Source organism: Glycine soja, chromosome 18 (genome assembly GCF_004193775.1).
Source record: "Glycine soja cultivar W05 chromosome 18, ASM419377v2, whole genome shotgun sequence".
NCBI lineage: Eukaryota > Viridiplantae > Streptophyta > Magnoliopsida > Fabales > Fabaceae > Glycine > Glycine soja.
This window is the reverse complement of record NC_041019.1, coordinates 49,889,281-49,908,646: the sequence shown is the minus strand read 5'-3', so window position 1 is coordinate 49,908,646 and position 19,366 is coordinate 49,889,281. Positions and strand designations below refer to the sequence as shown.

Sequence of the window (19,366 nt, the reverse complement as noted above, 5' to 3'; positions counted from 1 at the left end):
CTTATTTTCAGCATAGATTGTCTATTAGATATGAATGCCCTTTGCTTCTGGACAAAGTATCCACTGGAATAATTGTTTTAAATGAAAAAAAATCAGTTAAATATAAATTTTGAAAATCTCTTGAAGATAAAGCACTTTAATAAGCTAAAATTCAAAAAAGATAAAATAATTTTACATTATCTTTTAATTATAATTCATTTTGTATGATAAGTTTATTGATTTTTATAATAATTACTTTAAAAATTATATTAATAATAATTTATAATTAAATGGTACATTAATAATACATTATGATTAAACTCACATAGGAATAAAAAACAAGAGTTTAAAAAGTTAAGTTAGATAATTGTTATTCTTATTTTTATGAATACAAAGTTTCAAGCGACAAATGGATTCCTGCGTCACTTATTATTGCATTTAGAAATTTGCTTTCCCTATTTATTAAGGTTGGAGTTTGATTTGCCTGTAATTGGTGCTTTTGTTGTTTTGCTTTGACACCTGACTAAAGCTATTATAGTTCCGTGGTTCATCTCTTCTCTTGCACAACTGTCTTGTACCTAAAGCTATTATAGTCCACAGAAAAAGAGTAGGTTGTGGGGCTCATTGTCTTGTCTTGTCTTCTGACTCCAGCTTGGCAAAATTAAAAGCCCCCACCACTCTGTTTTCTCCTTGCACATTTCATCCATTTCATAAATAATTCCCATTTCATAAAATATTCAAAATTAATTATCACGACAATAAGTAAAATTTGTAAAAAAGAAAATAAGAAATTCATAAGTGCTTACTAGTCACTACTACCCAAAACTCATTGAGAAACATTAATAATTACTTCCTAGTTACTACTATGAGAAGAATGCATGTTTTAAAAATAAAAAGAGAAGAGAATGTGATTTATAAATTTTCTAAAAAAAAGAGAACGTAGTTTACTCAAAAACTAACCCACTTTATAAATGAAAAACGCTGATAAATAATTAATAATTATTTCATTTTGAAATTAGATAAAATTAATTTTGCACTATTAGCCATAATAAAGGTATACATTTTAATTATTCTTAATCATAAACTTTACTTGTACTATATAAAAATTATTTATCTTATATAAAACAAATAAGCTCGTAATAAGTACAAACAAAATTCAACCCGTACACAACACAATGAAATACTCATAGAAAATTACAAATGGTGTTAAAAAGGGTTAAATTAATCTTTAAGTCTCCGTACTATTATAAACTTTGTAATTAGGTTTCTGTATTTATTTCTTTTAATTGCATCCTTATATTAATTTTAAATTTGTAATGAGTCCTTATGTTAATTTGTTGTGAAGAATTTATTAGAGGTGATGAAATATTGATCATATTGGTATACGTAGATGTGAACCTTAAATCAATATACCTAAGCTGATTAGAGAGGTGTAAATCCAAATCATAAACTGTTACATAGGTGATTAAGGAGAATCAAACAACATTAAAAACAAATTAAAGAATAATCATGCACTATGATTGAAGTTACAGTTGGAGATGACATCCACATTTAAGGGTTGAATTACAATTTGAAAGATAATAGACGGTTGAGAATGAAAAACAAGAGATGTTGAGACAGGTTAGATAAAAAAATTAATTTTTTTTATGTGCTACAACATTATTTGGACCAACATGAAATAACATTATCTATATATGATAAAATATTTGTCAAAGTCTAATAAATTTTTCATAATAAATTAATATAGGTACCTTAATATAAATTTAAAATTAATATAAGAACTCAGTTAAAAATAAATAAAATTTATAAAGTTAATTAAAAAAATTGTAATAATACGAGATGTACATATGAATTTAACATAAAAAAAGAGTTATTGTATATATGTATCTAAATTCTAAAGTCCAGCGTTGATACTTGAGATCAGAAACCGCGTGTTGGCTGATTCACTAGCCACTATCAATGATTTAAACACGAAAATCATGGCCACAATCACCATGGACTTCTTTCTTAAATTCTTTGGAACAGACGTGGCATGCACTTTGATTTGTATTAGTACTATTATTACAACTTTTCTTTTAATAAATACCACGTGACACCCATTGATACGTATATAAATAGATCAGACCCACACTATTTTTTTATTTTCTTCTTTTTCTGTCACAATCTGATATATTCTTGTTGTATATTTTTGTAACAATCATAGATTCTAACTAGCTAGCTATTCTGATATTCCATATTAAAACTCTGTTTAATTAACCAAGAATTGTGAAAGAATCTGAGATGCGAATACATCTTTCTGTCAATGATGGAGATTTATTTAACGTTATCCATTAGAAATTACACGGCAACAATTTATTTCTTAACTTTATCATAAGAAGAATTGACAAGTGTATAATTATATTGCATGGATATAGATATAAGATAATAAGACACGTAAATACAATAACTTTTCTAAAAAATTAAAATATAGTTCCAACAGTATAAACACTATTTAAAATATAATTATATATGCTTATAAATTGCTTATAGTTTATTGATTAATTTTTCTTTAGCATAACTAACATTTATATTAATTCTCATTATCATTCATTGTTAGTTTTTATTTATTTATTTTTTAAAATTATTTAAAAGTATAATCACAGCCAAATTTAAAACAAAATGTCATTATTCAAATTAGGATAATAATTCATTCATTATCTAAAGAAAAAATATATATTAAGAAATTTAAAGATAAAGCAGTCAAATTTTAATACAAAGGTAGTCTCATTTATATATATTACTGTATTAGTAGTATTTAATGCAGGTACTATACGGATATGTGGTCAATTTTGAAGCATATGTACTGTATATTATAGGTGCCTAAAGAACACAATAGATAGATGAACATAACAGAAACTACGAGTCTCTGTCAAATGTTTTTAACTTCGTGTCACCATTGTAAAAAAAAATGTAAAATGCTGCATAAATTATTTTTTTTCAACACAAATACCGGCCGTACCAAGAAAGAAGAAAAAAAGAAACCAATCATAAAGGCTCAATAAAACCTTTATAAGAATTTCAAAATTTATCTGTATAAATGTGCAATAATGCAACAAAACACTCTAGAGAGAATTAAATGCGTGATTTAGTAGTGACTCGGAATAATAATTTCAAATTTTAATTATCAATTTTCGGCAAAAACGTATGGATAAAATATATGTTAAGGGAGATCAATTCTTAACATTTTTTGTATTTTCAGAGATTAATTATTGATTTTTAAAAAATATATCCTGATTAAAAAATAGATAATTTATTATTTCATCACACAAAAAAAATGCGTGATTCAGTACGTACATTTTCAGATGCTATATCAAAGTCAGGTCTAGTCCAGAGATTTAGGCCCCTTTGGTACTTTTTGGTGTTCATAATTTTTTTTCTTTCTTAATTATTGTAAGAATATTGACGGATCTAAAACTTTGGCCGCTAAAAAGAGAACAATTGGCGTCTCAAGTTTGAAGAGTTATATTGTTAGAGAGTAAGGATTATTGGTATGTAAGGAATTGATTGAACCTGGACGGTGTTAAAATCAAGCTTAGGATTTTACTTTATATTCATCTTAGGTGGCTTCAAGTGATTAATTAATTAACTAATATTAATATTATAAGTAGTTTTGTTTTGCCACGTTCTAAGTTAGAGGCCTTTTATAATTATAATTCATCAGACATCCATACCAAAACTTGATTATATATCAATATAATTATATAATTATAAATAGCTTCTGTTTCAAGAACCTGTTTGAGTATATATTATCCTGTGTTTAAACCAACACCAAAATCTTTGTTATTCACGAAACCGCGATAGCTCTTTCCTTATCTTCTCCGAATCCGAGGAGTGGTAGTAATTTGTGGTTTTTCACAATCACTACCTCGTTTCATCTTAATTCTGTTAATTGGGTACGATTTGTCTTTCATCACTGAATTTATCCTTCTCTCTAATTAAGCTATCTCAAACCTCAATTTTTTTGAGGTGATTTAATTGTGACTCTTCCTTCAATTAAATTTGTTTCTTTTTCTAATTTATTTTTGATGGGGTTGTTTTTATTGTATGGAAAATGATGGAAAGCTTGCAACTTTAACCTTCCAGATATGGAAAATTTGGTATTGATTTGATTCCCCGAATTATTTACATTCTGGTCTTCTTGAGTTTCTCAGCAACAAAACCAATTTTCTGAGGAAAAACCAACATGTTGGGAGTTTGTTTACTTTGCTTTGCATTTATGGGAGCTTGTGTTTTGGCATTCTTGTAGGAATGGATGAAAAATTGAGAAATAAACCATGTGTCATGTCTAAATATACATTCTAATTTTCATTTTGTGTCCCTTCATTCTTCTCAGTCTCATTTTGGCTTCTATATGGCACACTCTACTCTTCTTGTGATTGTGGAGGAGTGTAGGGTTTTTGTTACCCTCTGCTTCAACTTGACAAATGTTGAGAATGCATGCATGTTTGAAGAGTAAAATACTTTCTATTATCAGATTTCATCTTTTCTTGCACTGTAGTTGTTTGTGGTTCCTTTTTTTTGGAAATTTATATAAGGATGTGATTTCTGATATTTGGTTAGGTGAACATTTATAGGAGTGCATATTTTCTTATGCTGCTTACTTTTTGCTTTACCTGTGGCCTTGGTGTAACTTGCAGGCTGATAGATAGTCCAGTAATTGAGTGTTGCATACGATTATTAATCAACCTGTGACTTGGCTATTGTCTTCTGTACTTTCCCTTTTGTTCTGGTTGACTTGGAAAAATTTGATATGCTGACATCGGTGGTCTTCCTTCTTTCAGGCTTCCATTCATTAAAGTATAAAGTTTGTGGCTTTCAAACAATTATATGGGGAGTTGTGTGTCTAAGGTGAGAATATTTGGATGCATCAATCATTCATAATCTTTATTCTTATGCCTATTATAAGTTGAAAGCCTCAGGCCTTTCACCTGTTATCTCTGATAAATTGTTTTCTTCATCAGAAAGCATACTCTGAAAGCAAAATAAATTTCCTGCAAAGTGTGTTGTATGGTGTTTTCTCATTGATAGTGTTTACCTGGATGTCATAAGGAAGGCTCCCTTGCTGTTTGTAATTTTGAACTGATAGATTTTTACTGTGGCTTCTTTTTGTGGTTGTGTGAAATGTGCTGTAACTTGTACGTAATCTGTAGCAGATAGGTTAGACAGTGATGATGAAAACAAGAATAGAGAAACAAATTTAACAGGATGCAAAACTAATGAGAACTATGGAAGAATTAGAAATTGGCAATTATTTTATGTATGCATTTTCTATTTTGCAACTTTCTTCACTTACTTCTCCTCCTGCCACCCCCCGGTCTTCCTTTATCTTTTAAATGGGGACAAAGGGAGAGATTATCTGTAACTAACGGTTATTTCAAAATGTCTCTTTTCCACATCCCCGTTCTTGCTTATCTCTGATATTGCAGTGTTTTTGGCGTATGGAAACCCTATTAATGCAGTATGATATGATAGTATTCCTTCTGTAGCTAGAAGTTTGATTCTGATGTCAGCCTCTAGCCCTGACTATTCTGTTTCTACCTGCTACTGGCTGCCACAAAGAACAACGGGAAAAGATTTCAGTGTGTTTTTGTGGGATAGCTTAGCGGAGCCTCAATGCTTAACTTTGTAAACATTGATAAACTAGTTGACTGAGAAGTTTCATGTTTCTAATGCTTGTAGAATAAAGCTAGGGATAATGATTCTGATCATAATGTGGATTTTGCTGCTGGGAATGTGAAACTTATTACCACCAAAGAAGCGTGGGACCAATATTTGGAAGAAGCAAGGAGGGATGGCAAAATTGTAAGTTTTCCCTCTTTTTTACTCTGTAGGACAGTAAAATTAAAGACCTATTTCCATTTTGTTGTGTGGTTTGGATGAACCACTAATACCTTACCATGACTTATCATGCATGTGTATAGTTTGATAACATCTGTATTTTCAGTACCTCTTTAGGAATTTTAAGGTTATAACTTTGGAAAGAATTCTACACTCAAGCGTCCATATTAATGAAATGCTCTGTGTCTTCTGTTTTCTTTCTATTGAGTGCTTCTACTTTATTGTCAAGCTAATTTTGGATTCTGTTTCAATTATCTTTCAAATGTAATCAACATGCTACTATCTCATTTCTAGCATTGTGATGAGTTGTATTTGTGTAAGCACCTGACAAACAATGTGTGTGATCTGATTCAGAATCAGGATATTTGATTCCCTGCTATTAATTTTGACAAAAACATTGAAAGAATTTTTCATGATAATATGGAGACTGATGCAACAGTCTAAGACTTATCTAAAGACTAAGGATATAACCTGATAATCTCAATGGATATCCTGCAATGTACTCTTGAACCTTGAAAAGCGCGACATGATTTTGTCTCTCTTTTGAGTTTTGACATGGTTTTACACTTTTACTCTTGCTAGTCTAGTAGTGGCGTAAAATTTCTGCAAACTAGGTATTAGGATATTAAATTATTGTTGATTAGTACTGTCTGTCTGTCTGTCTCTCTCTCTCTCTCTCACCAGCACCCAATAGTGGATGCTTATAGAGATATATTGATGTCGTTCCCTCCCTTTTTGAATAAAATATATAGTAATATAAATATACTGTTTGCAGATTTTCCTGTATATTTTCTTTTAACTTTATTTTACTTGCTATTCTATATAATCTGTTGGGGTTTGCTAATGAGTACCTTAAGAGCACTAATTGAGGATCATTAAGGTTTAGTTTGGATAAACTTTTCAATAAGTACTTATAAGAGAAGAAAATAAAGAAGTAAAATAAATAAGTGTTCTAAATTAGTTGAAATCAGGTTATGTGTAACCTTTGAAGAAGTTAGAAGAGGAAACTTTTAAAGAAACCTAGGTGCATAAATTGACTTTAACTTATGAGAGAAGTTTGATTCATTGTAACTCCTTATTTTCTTCTTCTATAAGAATTCGTTGAGAAATTTATTCATATTATGCCTATGTACACTTCGCTAAATGCTTCTAGTTACTTAGAAGAAAGCATGTATTAAATGACTTTTGTATTCTTAATATAACAGATGCTTTCTTTTTCATAAAAACTTTCAATTTTTGTTTCCTTGATAAGTGTCCTCGGGGTCTTAGTTAGAATTTGAGTAATTTATTTTCCTTCGGTACAATAATTTAATACTATGAATCCATCTTCAACAGGTGATTGCAAATTTCAGTGCAGCATGGTGTGGTCCTTGTAAGATGATTGCACCATATTACTGTGAATTATCTGAGAAATACACTTCTATGATGTTCTTGGTAGTTGATGTGGATGAACTAACTGTAAGTACTGAAGCTATAGACATTATTATACTATTATTTCAGAGTTATTTTGTAAGAACTAGTATTCCCTTATATCTAAACACAAAACAAACTCAAGTGCCACCTGCAGCAAAAATATAATTTTACCTTGAAAAAGGGGACATAATCACATTAAAGTTTGTTTCATGACCATGAAGTTTGTCCCTGGTGAGTGTTAAGGCATTTTATTGAACACGAATGTTGCAGGACTTTAGCACTTCATGGGACATCAAAGCCACACCAACTTTCTTCTTTCTTAAAGATGGACAACAACTTGACAAACTTGTAGGAGCCAACAAGCCAGAACTGCAGAAGAAGATTGTTGCCATTAATGATTCGCTTCCCGAATATAAGCAGTGACTGTTTTCTTATTCATGTTGCTGTGCCCTTTGTCCTTTCACAAGTCATAACTAGTGTTCTACATTTTTTTTTCCCGTGAGTGTCGTTGTATTCTTCCTCGGATGTAAATATAAGACATGGCACATGAATTTCTCCAATCCAAAGTGATGTTGCTGTAGTTAGTTAGAACAAGCCTGTTTTGCAAATATAAAAATTTGTTGTATTTTGTTGTTTAAGCAAATTCAATTTTGTGTCATGCCATATGGCTCAATTCCCATTGATCAATCGGTGGCTTGGCATTTGGTTGTGACTACACTACCTTGTCCCCTTCATTTGTTTGTTTTGAATTAAAAGTGATCAAAATACTAAATACAAAGAGAAAGAAAATGAGAGAGAGATCGTTGACCTACTTGATGGTTTGTAGCAATGCACAGTATAGTGTGTATAGATTTTTTTCTTTTTCTTTATCAGTTGGGCTAACTGATGTTGCACTCCTTGTATCAGTTGTTTGGCCTTACTCCTAAAAAATTATTGATCTAAAGTGAACAAATAATGAAGATTACGATATTTTTTTACCAATTCATATATGATGCATTCGATTTTAAATTTCAGCATAATAAGATTACGATATTTTATACTAAATGAATATTAAATATAAAGCTATCTGCTCATTTTAAAACAGGATACTGTGAATTGAATTGAATTTAATATTTTTTTTACTATTTTAATTTTAAAAAATAATATAAATATCTTTTAAAAATAAATAATATAGTTTGATAGAAAACAAAGAGAGGTGGGAAGAAAATGGAGTGGAAAAGTATACGAAGAGTAAGTGTATGTTTATATTTATTGTAGAGAAATGTTGTTTGTACAATAAATTGTAAAAAAAAAAAAATACAGAGAGAAAAAAAAAGAAGAGAAAAACGATATATAACGAAAGATGTGATGGATAGGTTTTTTCTTTACCAAGGTTTTTTTTTTCTTTCAAAATTATCAGATGAGGTAAATTTTGAATAATTAACCGTTTATGGATAAGTCGTAAATTGGAATACGACTTTGTTTCAAAAGTCATATATAAATTATAATGACTTATGTGGTTTTTTGTTTTTTAATTTTCCTCACCAAATTCATATTTGCTTTTACGAATTCTGAATTTTATTTATTTATTTTACTTTTCCTCACCAAAATAGTGAGTTCATTCACGACTTCTGCTTTATAATTAAAAAATCAATATCAAAGGGAAGATGAAGTCATACCATGTTTTGAGATTTCTATTTATGAAAATTAAAAATAAAATAAAATTTAGGAGTCATATTTATATTTATGACTTCTATTTATAAAATCGTATTTACATATATGACTTACCCCTAAATGGGTATATTTTCAAAAACTATCTTCATTTGATAATTTTGAAAAAAAGTTTAAACCCCTCTGGGTAAAAACTAAAAAAAAGTCTGATAGAGGGAGATAGACATGAAAAAGAGTATTGTTTTATAAATTGTTGTATAAATAACTCAACTCTTCATTATATTAAAAATTAAGATGATAAATTTATTTATTAAATGTTTTTTAATTATATAAAATTATTTATTAGTTAAAATACACAAAATCTTATTAATTTATTTAGTAAATATTTTCATTTCTTAATAAATACCTTGTAAATAAAAAATAAGTAATTTTTTTTTTACATTTGATAACATGGGAAAACACGAGACAAAAATGAGAGTTTTAAACGGTCTAATTTAAACATCTTGCATTAAGGAACCAATTTGTACATTTTGTAACTTCCTTAATCTAGTCTCAAAGGGTTGAAGAGAACGAATTTCATTAGCCTTTCCTCATCTTTAGGGATGTTTATGACTTGTTCTATCCCATTAATCTGGTCTGAAATTATTTCTATGGATTCAACTTTTAAGGAATTAGACTCAGTATAATTTGAGGAAAAGTTTGGGTTGTCCCAACCCGATTCAATTAATATATTTGTTAAATTTTATTTTAATTATTTATTAGTTAAATTATACAATATCTTATAAATTTATTTTTATTTTAATTAATCAAATTTAACAAACTATTAACGCGGTGTAATATTTAAGATGGTAGTTTTTTATATAATCAAATTATTATCTTAAATTTAACTAATAAATAACTCTATGCAATTTAATAAATAAAAGTACAGTTAATAAATGTAGTAATGATGTATTTAAAATAATTTTTATTTATAAATCAAACAACCTAAATGACTCAGAGGATTTAGTAGACCGGGAAAGTAAGGAATTAGGAATTCAGACACCATTTTCACCACTTTTGCCATTTTTCTAAAGGTTTGGTAACATGATTTGTCTCTTTTAAGTTTTCACGCATTTTGCCCTTAATGTCAAGTTAGTGTCAACTATTCATGTCAATATCACATGTATTGTCACTCCAGAGTTAACTAATAGCAATGAAAGGTCACTTAAGAGATCTGTTGAATGTTTTTGTATCGGGAAAGCCATGACCAAATTTTAAAGACAAATGTTATGCAGAATGAGGATCCCGATGGTCAATTAATGGCTAGATGCTAAGTTAAGCACCTTTCATTTTTCCCTTCTATGAATGGTTTTCTAATCCTCTTTTATGGCTTCAATCTCTTTCTGTTTCTGTCAGGGACTTTGTATGGGGGTGGGGGTATCAAAGTGAGGCTTTGCAGTTTTGGTTGGCTTCATGTGTACGTATGGTTAGCATGAGGACCATATGGGGTGCATGTCTATAGCGTTTTATTTGGCCTAAGACTGGTATGAGTAATGCATGTCTATTGCATTCACATGTAGACGATACATTCACGTCACGAATTCATATTTCATTTTTTTTTTATGTAAAATTCTCTTAATCAATGCCAATCATATATCACTAGTAGGATTAGTCTAGGATTAGTCTCTAATTGGAGGACAACAGTCATACCCTTGGTTTCTAACTCAACACAAAGAAATAAAATACATAAAGATAGATTGTAATTTGATCCTTTACAATTAATTTGTACCAAAACGGTGCTAATATATTACTCAATACCTGTTTTCCCTTGCAATTACGAGTCATGCTTTTAATGGGAAAAATGATTCATAACAAATAACATTTTTCTTCTAAGTATTACAAATCATACATGTTTCGACACGAATAATTTCGAGAATAAATTAGTGCCTTACATCTGTAAAATTATTTCCCTAAAAAATAAATCCACTTAAACATAACTTATAAAACTTTATATATTTCAAATGTTTTCCCTTGGTTTCTAACGTGTTTATAGATATCCTAACATGGCATGTCTCCCTTTTGCCATTGATCATGTGAAATTGATTTTTGTGTTGGGTGATAACTTTAAGGTGGTTGGCAATGAAAGACATCTATCCAACACGTGTGACTTAAATCTTTTCAACAGTTGCTTTATCTTATAGCATTTCATTTTCTTTCACCCACTTTATCTTATGTGTTAATTTTGAAAAATGTTAAATTTTTCTATTATATTTTTATATAAATCTTTTTAATATTCAATAAAGTAAGTATTAAATAAATTATTAATTCATTTTTTCCGTTAATGTGGCTGCTAATGTCAAAAGATAGGTAAAATGGTTAGCCTAATTGGAAGGTATTCTCAACATTGGTTCTCGAAGCATCTCGCACCTCAAGTTCTTTTCATTTCTTCACACAAAGATTACACTACCAGCCAATTCAAACCAAACAATTTACAACTATGTGCCTTGCACCCAAGAAGCTTAGTTCACTTCACATTTAACCATTTCCTAGGTCAATGGTTCATACTTAAAAGTTTATGCTTTTTTATAAACTAATTTATATATGGTATAAACAGTGACCCCGTATATTAAGAGAAAAACAAATATGACGGTGGATGTTTAGTGCAAGTGTCACATTCATGAATGAGAATATTATGTACACACCGCACAGGTGTCACTGTTATGGAGTCATGCATACAACGCAAACTTTGAAAAATGCTCTTCCTCCTCTAACTCCTTCACACGTTGTCCCTTTAATATTTTTTTCATGGTTAGTGGGATCCAGAAAAAATTGCTGATAATAGTGATATTTTTAGAAGATTTTTCTTTTTCATTTTTGAAGACAGAAGAACTTCACTTCTAATCACACACATTCGCACATAGTCCATCCATATGGATTCAGCTGAACAAGGACCACCCCGGTCCCCAGATATAATACACATAGATCATGTTGATGCTTATCAATACACCATTTATCATGATCATTATAATGCATATGCTAGGTTTACAGTCAGAAAATAAGATCAAAAATCAAGATATCCATTTCATGGCATAGTAACTTGGCATGCATGATTTAGTTTAGAGCACAATCTTTCTTACCAACATACTTCAGTCCTACAAAATACACGGTTATAAACAGGAGCAATTAACATTTTCAAGGAAATCAATCCTATGATCCTAATTTTGTGACTACTTGTAGACTTTATCTTATGACAGAAACAAAGTAGTGCTCCTTAAAAAAAAGAGAGAAAGAAACACGTATTCTTTGCCTTTCACGTCTCTTATCAATCTTTGAAGGAAAGGGTTTTCAAAAAATTCAGATAACAACCTCGTTACAACATGTTTGCTCTTCAATCTTTATATAACATGGTCACAAATTACAACTTACATAATCATAAAAAATTAGAAACAACATACAAAGGAATAGCAATATTAAGAAAATGAATAACGAGTAACATTCAAATTTGGTGAAAGCAGATTGTACTACAGAACTTGAGTGGGTTGACTGTGTATGTATTGAAAGTGTTGTTACTGCTGCATAACCTTAACGACCTTTTGGATTCATTATCTGGGAGAACACAGCACTAGGGGTTAGCCCATCAGAGTCTTCACTAGCCAAGCTTCTACCTCCAATGCTCATTGAAATACCACTGCTTCTGGAGTCGGTCGCATTACCATCATAACCCGGATTGGAGTCCTTTCCTTTAGAATCTGTGTATAATGGCTCCACTTCACAGTGAATGTCACCAAAGCCGTTGCCACTTTCCTCGGCACTTTCTTGCAGCTGCAAAGCAAATTCAAGGTTCCACAAGACATCACCCATGGATGGCCTATCAATGCCCTGGTCAGCCACGCACTTCATTGCAGTCTCGGCAAACTTCTTGAAGCATTCTGAAGCTATCTTGCCCTTTAGATAAGGATCAATGATAGAGTCAAGAATGCCTTTCTTGTAGCAATGAGCTGCCCACTCAGCCAGACTCACCTGCTCCTTAGCAAGGGTGGGGTTCAAAGCTGGGCGAGCGCATAATACCTCAAAGAGAACCACACCAAACGAGTAAACATCAGATTTGTCAGTCAGTTGCTGCCTCCTGAAGTATTCTGGATCCAAGTACCCAAAACTACCCTTTACCACAGTACTTACATGGGTATTATCCAAAGTTGGACCTGTTTTTGACAGTCCAAAATCAGAAACCTTAGCCACCCAATTCTCATCTAGTAAAATGTTTGTTGTCTTCACATCACGGTGGATAATAGTGTGTTTAGCACCAGTGTGTAGATAGTGTAAACCCCGGGCAGCTCCAATGCATATCTCAAGCCTCTGCTTCCATGGACGTGGAGGTTTCTGGGTCTTGTACAGATGCTCCCTGAGTGTTCCATAGGCCATACAGTCATAGACAAGGATCATTTCAGTGTTTTCTTCACAGTAGCCAATCAGTGAAACAAGGTGGCGGTGACGAAGTTTTGAGAGCATTTCAATCTCAGTTTGGAACTCATGCACCCCCTGCTCAGATAGTGGATTCCCACGTTTAATTGCTACCTTGGTTGTTCCACCATCAATTTCTCCTTTGTAAACCTTACCGAATCCTCCCACACCAAGAAGCAAAGCCTCGTCAAAGTTGTTTGTGGCAGCCTTGATTTCAGCAAATGAGAAATGACGACAAAGGTTTGATGGTAGAGAGGATGCATAGCTTCCTGTTGTGTTGGTCTTGGCAGAAGCTGCAGAGTGTGAATTACCATAAAGAGAAAGTGGAAGCCAGCCAGATGGCCCTTCACTTGTACCAGAATCCTTTCCTTGCCTGCGACGACGTGATGCAGCAAAAGCAAATAGCCCAATCACAAGTACTAAAACAACTCCTCCAGCAACACCTGCAATTATGCCTGTATGATTCTTTGATTTACCATGATGAGATGCCCTAGCCATTGACGGGTCAATTATGTCTTGCACAGGAGGAGGAATAGGATTTGTCCCTGCCAGATTACCTGCAGTATCATTAATTTTGAATATCTCCACTCCATTCAAGATTGCATCATAATACATGGGCTTATTACTTTCATTTGGATGCAATGCAAGCCACAGGTCCTGCCGTGGTTCTCCATTGGGAACAAATACAACATAATCTTTATGCACTGGAACCCCATTAGAATGTGAAAGGTCAAATTCGCCTGCCCAGGCAATAACATCAGCTTCAGGCATAGCGGTTTGATTATTGAGGAATATATCAAATACTCTTTGATTACTTTTGGTTATATTTGATGATACCTCAGCAAAATGGAGTCTCACGAGATAGGAAAATCCAGAATCAATGTTGAAGATCCAAGTCAAGTTGTAATTCGTGTTGATCTCAGCATTCGGTCCCATTGTTCTCGCAGTAGTGTAGACATCAAGTGGAGCAATATAACTTGGTGTGTCCGGAGGATATTCAAACTTCACATCTGGATCAGCAGGCTCGGTAACTCCAAATGCAGCCCCATAGAGGAAGGGCATATCATCGGACCATGACCTAAACATACCAGTATCATGGGAGGGAGAGATATCATTCCCACCCACATTCAACCTATAAACACACTCAAGTGCAGTGCTGTTATCAATAGTGACAGGAGCATTCGAACCCACCATCATTAAAGTTCCATCAGTGGAAGTATAAATCTCAGGCATGGACACAATCTCAATCCCATTGACAAACGCATACGAGTTCGAGGCATTGGTAGACGGAGTGAAAGTCACATTCAAGCTTTCCCCTTCCACATGGATGGCGAATTCCCTCATAATGTAAGCATAATTCAAAGCCAAGGTGGTCTGAGCAACACTGAAGTTCCTAAGAACCGTGTAGGAATTCGCTGCCATGGCAAACAGCGCATCCGAAGCATTGAGGCTGGAATAAGAAGCCGAGTAAAAGTGCAACCGGAGGAATTTCCAGCCAGAAGCCACCGGAAAAGTATAGGTATACGGCGCGTGGAAAACGCGTGCCGTCATGTAGGGAACCTGAGGGACGGCAGGGTCCTGTGTCGCCGCCGGTGACGTGGCGGATTTTGCGGTGGAGGAACCAAACTTGGAACCAACATCAGTGGTCCATTCACGGCCATCAGTATCAGTACTACTAGGAGGACCACCACAATTGAGCAAGATCTTATCTTTAGGCTCAAAATCCTTTGCTACAACAAGTTCAATAGCCAATACCAAGCACACAAACAATGGAACACAAACATAGTACCGATTCATGCTCCTCATAATTACACAAAATTCCAAACCAAAACCAAAAACCTTGCTTTGTTTTCTATCATACAATTGCAAACACCTTCTGAATAGAATTACAATTCACACACACCCAGAATTGTAAATCAAACAAAGACCTTAATTTGCTCTAAAGATCTGATTTTTTAGACACCCGAATCAGAAAATGGAAATGGGGTGGGGGTGGGGAGTTATGATCAGCTCAGCTTGGACCCAGATTTTCCAAAATCAGCAAAATCCAAAAAGGGAAAAAAATGATGAACTAGGTATACAGTGAAGAACAGGGTGAAGAAAGAAAGGTGTGGGAAAATCACTAATCAGGGCGTGGATGATAATGTGAAAATTAGAGGGAAGTGAAGGAAGAGAAAGAAGGGGATTTGATTTACCTTATGCCATGGGAAGAGGAGCTGAAAAGCGACTCGGTGAGTCAAAGCGGAACGATCCCGAGTTTTTAGGGTTGGATTGGATTTGCCAGGTGCTTCGAGCTGGAAACACCAGAGGGCAGAGAGAAGAAGGAGGATGGAAGTTGAAAATGGAGTGAGAAAGTGTTACAAAACTGAAAACTACCTTAAATACCGCACCTAACTTGTAAGAGAAAATAATACTATATTTCAATAACAAAACTGAAAATAATTTTGGTACAAAAAAAAACTGAAAATAATTAATAAGTGGAGTAGTGTTATGTACTTATCTCTTAATCTTTGTAAAAAGTCTCTTATACTTTTCTTAAAAAATTAAATATTTAATGTTTTAAAAATACTATTTTCGTTCTAATATAAGACTCATTTAATTATTTTCTGTTCATTAAAAAAGTTGATTAATTAATTAGTAATATTAAATTTGTTAATAATTATATGTTTTTCAAAAGAGTTTTTTTATCCTGTTCAAACTTTTATAAGTGAACTCTTACTACCTTTCCTGAAAAAAAAAAACTCTTACTACCTTCGTTCTTTTATTATTATTGTTTTTTTTTTGAAAAAAAAAATATTTCTATTTATTTATCATTTTTAAAGATTAAAATAACATTTATTAATATTTTGTTTATTATATTTTTACTTTCACCTAATCTTTAATTAATTTATACATATGTATTTATTGTGGAATAGAAATAAAAAATGATAAAAATATAAAACTATACATCTATTAAATTAGAATAAAAAATTATTAGATTTCTTAATTTTTGCATAAAAATCTTAAAAGATGAATAAAAATGAACAGAAAGAATATTAGTTATCCACTCTCAGCTATTTTCACCAACATCTTAATTATAATTTCTTGAAGAAGAAAAACACTAACCTGTCTCATTTATTTTATAAATTGACTCCCTATAATCTCTCTTCTCACTAGAAATGGTAACTATTGTATTCGGACTCATTATCTAAGATTTTCTAAACGTAATTCTTTAAGATCTACCTCAATAATTTATAGTGTTAATTTTAGTACCATTTTTTACCCAAATTATTAATATAAAACTTTAAATTTAATTGAAAAATAATTTCTTTCATTGTATCTACATTTTTTTTCGTTTAAGATACTGATTCAAACATTAATGACACTCTTAAGTTAAAGTAAAGATTAGAATATTTTTTATAATATATTTTTTTAATATTTCTTGGCAATACTAATATCCATTATTTTATTCTATGTTTTCCTCCTTTTTTTTTCTTATATTTTCTATTATAGAAAAAAAAACGTAAACTAACCGTACAAATTTGTCTTAATATAATGAATGATGGTGCTCTTCGTTTAGTTCCAAAAATATCATAATTTTAAGATGTTAAGATTTATAGTTAAATAAATTCTTATTTATTAATTTTAAAGACAAGCTTACTTTGATTTGTTGGATTTAGTTGTCTGTTAATCTTAGTTGAAGGAGTAATATTCATTATTAATGCGATCATTACATGTACTTTATAATTTCTGGCCTTTGAGAATTTTTTTAATAATAAATTATCATTTTGAAAGGAAAAACAAAATGTTACTCACTGTACTATGGTCCAATCGTTATATGCTTATAATTTAAGTGAGAATATTAATATATAATTAATTATTAAATTAATAATGCATAATTAAATTTTAGGATTTAAATGAACGACTCACAATTTCAAGCATTAATAAATACCCTAACTCTTTCATTTCGGGAATAAAAAGGTGGTTTATCTTTTTCTAAAATTAAGTATTTGAATATAATAGGGTCAATTTTAAAATATTATATATCTTACATTTTAGGAAGAAAAAAAAATAGAAGTTCTAAAACGGTGATGATTGGATGACAGATCAGTTTTGCGAGGAAGGCAGTATCTAACAGATGGAGATGACAAGCACACGCCATATTGGCAGTTGTATGTTAGAACTTGCAAACGCGTTTTCTTCCTTCTCCTGTCACTCTCACCTTTCTTATTCTTAATTGCTCACTATAAAAAATTGAATCAAGTTATTGAACCCTATATCATCTACTAATTATTATTATTATTGTTTTTGTTGTTGTTTTATGTACAACATACATTCTTCTGTTGTTTTATTAGATTTTTCATTAGCATAAGATTTTTCTCCTTTTTTATTTTCCAAGGATCTTACTTCCTAACACTTTAAAGTGTTTTATTAGCTCACTTGGTTGAAATATTGAATATGATTAATGAGTTAGGATAAACTCTTCGCTGTCTATCTATTTTATGAATAAAAAAACTCCATAAAACACAATTTCATTCCAGATGAACATTTTCAGTGTTATTAAAATAAAAAAAAATTGCACGTGTGAATCTAGACGTGAGAAATTACATACGATTTTTTTTGGATACAATTGCACGTGTGTGACCCTATCCATATTAGTATTAACTTTAATTACTCATTTTATCCCTATAATTTTATTATTTGTATCTTTTAATTTTTATATTTTAAAATAATTTTTTTAGTTCCTATCATTTACATTTTGAAAATAATTTTTTTAGTCTTTATAATTTATATTTTAATTTTCTTTTAGTCCCTATAATTTGAAAGTGGTATTTTTATTCTCTATACTTTATATTTTAATTCTATTTTAGTTCTTATCATCAAAATATATGAGTAATATTAATTATAATTAACTACAAAAATATTAACAAGCAATTCATAACTAATTTATCGTAAGATAATTTGTAATAACAAAATATTTGATAATTTATAACTAATTTGTAGTTAATTATTTTTATAATTTTTTTGTAGTAAAAACTAAAAGATAATTAAAATACAAATTATATAAACTAAAAAGATCACTTTTAAACTATAGGAACTAAAAGAGAATTAAAATATAAAACTATAAGGACTAAAAAAACCACTTTTAAACTATAAAGACTAAAAGAAAATTAAAATATAAACTATAAGGACTAAAAAAAAACCACTTTCAAACTATAAGGACCGAAAGATACAAATCATAATTTAATTAAATATATTTAACCTTACTATAGGAACTGGAAGGTACAAAACTATAAGGACCAAATGAGTAATTTAACTTTATTATCATATATTTATAATTGGAAAAAAAATTTAATATTTTTGTTTAAAATAAATAACTGTGTCTCTAATTTTTTATTATTAGGAATTGGATTATCTTTAAATATTGTCTAATGAAATTATATACTATACTTATAAGTTTTAAGCAATACTTTTATTTTGATTAAATATTAATATGTAGCATACATGTTTATTAATTTGTCAAACATAGTTTTAATGTTTATTTTGACTAATACTTGAGTATATATGTGTGGATAAAGATTATTGGAATATTAAAGTCATTATCAACACACAAGATTTTTTTTTAATCATAGGTATAATAATAAGAATTAATGGACAGCGAATATTCTATTCAAATCCTATATATCTTGCATGTTGTAATCTGTAATTAATGTCATACACGGTAACAATATGATCACTGACAGGTGTTAGGTAGCTAATGTATTAGAAATGGACTTCATTCAAAGGCAGGGAGGGATGTCATGTTTAAAAAGCGGGTGAAAATGAGACTTAATGTAATGAGAGGCATATTAACGGCAAAAATATCATTCAACTGTTTCACTGAAGCTAGTAGAGAGTATAATTCTGGTCAAAATCTGAAGTGTACTGAAAGGAGATATCAAATCTTACATGAGAGAAGAGGGTACATAACATATAAAATTTTTTATTTTTTATTTTTTCTTATCACATCATAAATCTTATCATATTT

The 19,366-nt window shown here is 30.7% G+C and overlaps 2 protein-coding genes across 4 annotated transcripts; one reads left to right on the top strand and one right to left on the bottom strand.

Moving 5' to 3' along the window:
- The first annotated feature begins 3,736 nt into the window (after nt 1–3,736).
- On the top strand, nt 3,737–7,986 carry LOC114395112 (thioredoxin H9-like). Of its 3 annotated transcripts, XM_028356817.1 has the most exons (6): nt 3,740–3,911; nt 4,081–4,115; nt 4,800–4,866; nt 5,698–5,820; nt 7,192–7,314; nt 7,540–7,986. In XM_028356817.1, exons 3-6 carry the CDS (start codon nt 4,846–4,848, stop codon nt 7,690–7,692), a joined length of 420 nt encoding a protein of 139 aa, XP_028212618.1. In that variant the 5' UTR covers nt 3,740–3,911; nt 4,081–4,115; nt 4,800–4,845; the 3' UTR covers nt 7,693–7,986. The 3 variants fall into 3 exon arrangements, with proteins under 3 accessions (XP_028212617.1, XP_028212618.1, XP_028212619.1); XM_028356816.1 differs by lacking the exon at nt 4,081–4,115 and having other exon boundaries at nt 3,737–3,911; XM_028356818.1 differs by lacking the exons at nt 3,740–3,911; nt 4,081–4,115 and adding an exon at nt 3,966–3,984.
- Nucleotides 7,987–12,200: 4,214 nt separating this feature from the next.
- Nucleotides 12,201–15,727, bottom strand: LOC114397739 (receptor-like protein kinase FERONIA). The gene has a single exon (XM_028359925.1). The coding sequence runs from the start codon at nt 15,163–15,165 to the stop codon at nt 12,481–12,483; it is 2,685 nt and encodes an 894-aa protein (XP_028215726.1). The 5' UTR covers nt 15,166–15,727; the 3' UTR covers nt 12,201–12,480.
- Nucleotides 15,728–19,366: the final 3,639 nt, after the last annotated feature.

Coding starts and splice junctions, on each gene's coding strand:
- LOC114395112 (XM_028356816.1), top strand. CDS start 4,846: ATGGGGAGTTGTGTGTCTAAG. Junction 5,821..7,191: donor CAAGGAGGGATGGCAAAATT/GTAAGTTTTCCC, acceptor CATCTTCAACAG/GTGATTGCAAATTTCAGTGC. Junction 7,315..7,539: donor TTGATGTGGATGAACTAACT/GTAAGTACTGAA, acceptor CGAATGTTGCAG/GACTTTAGCACTTCATGGGA.
- LOC114397739 (XM_028359925.1), bottom strand. CDS start 15,165: ATGAGGAGCATGAATCGGTACTATGTTTGTGTTCCATTGTTTGTGTGC.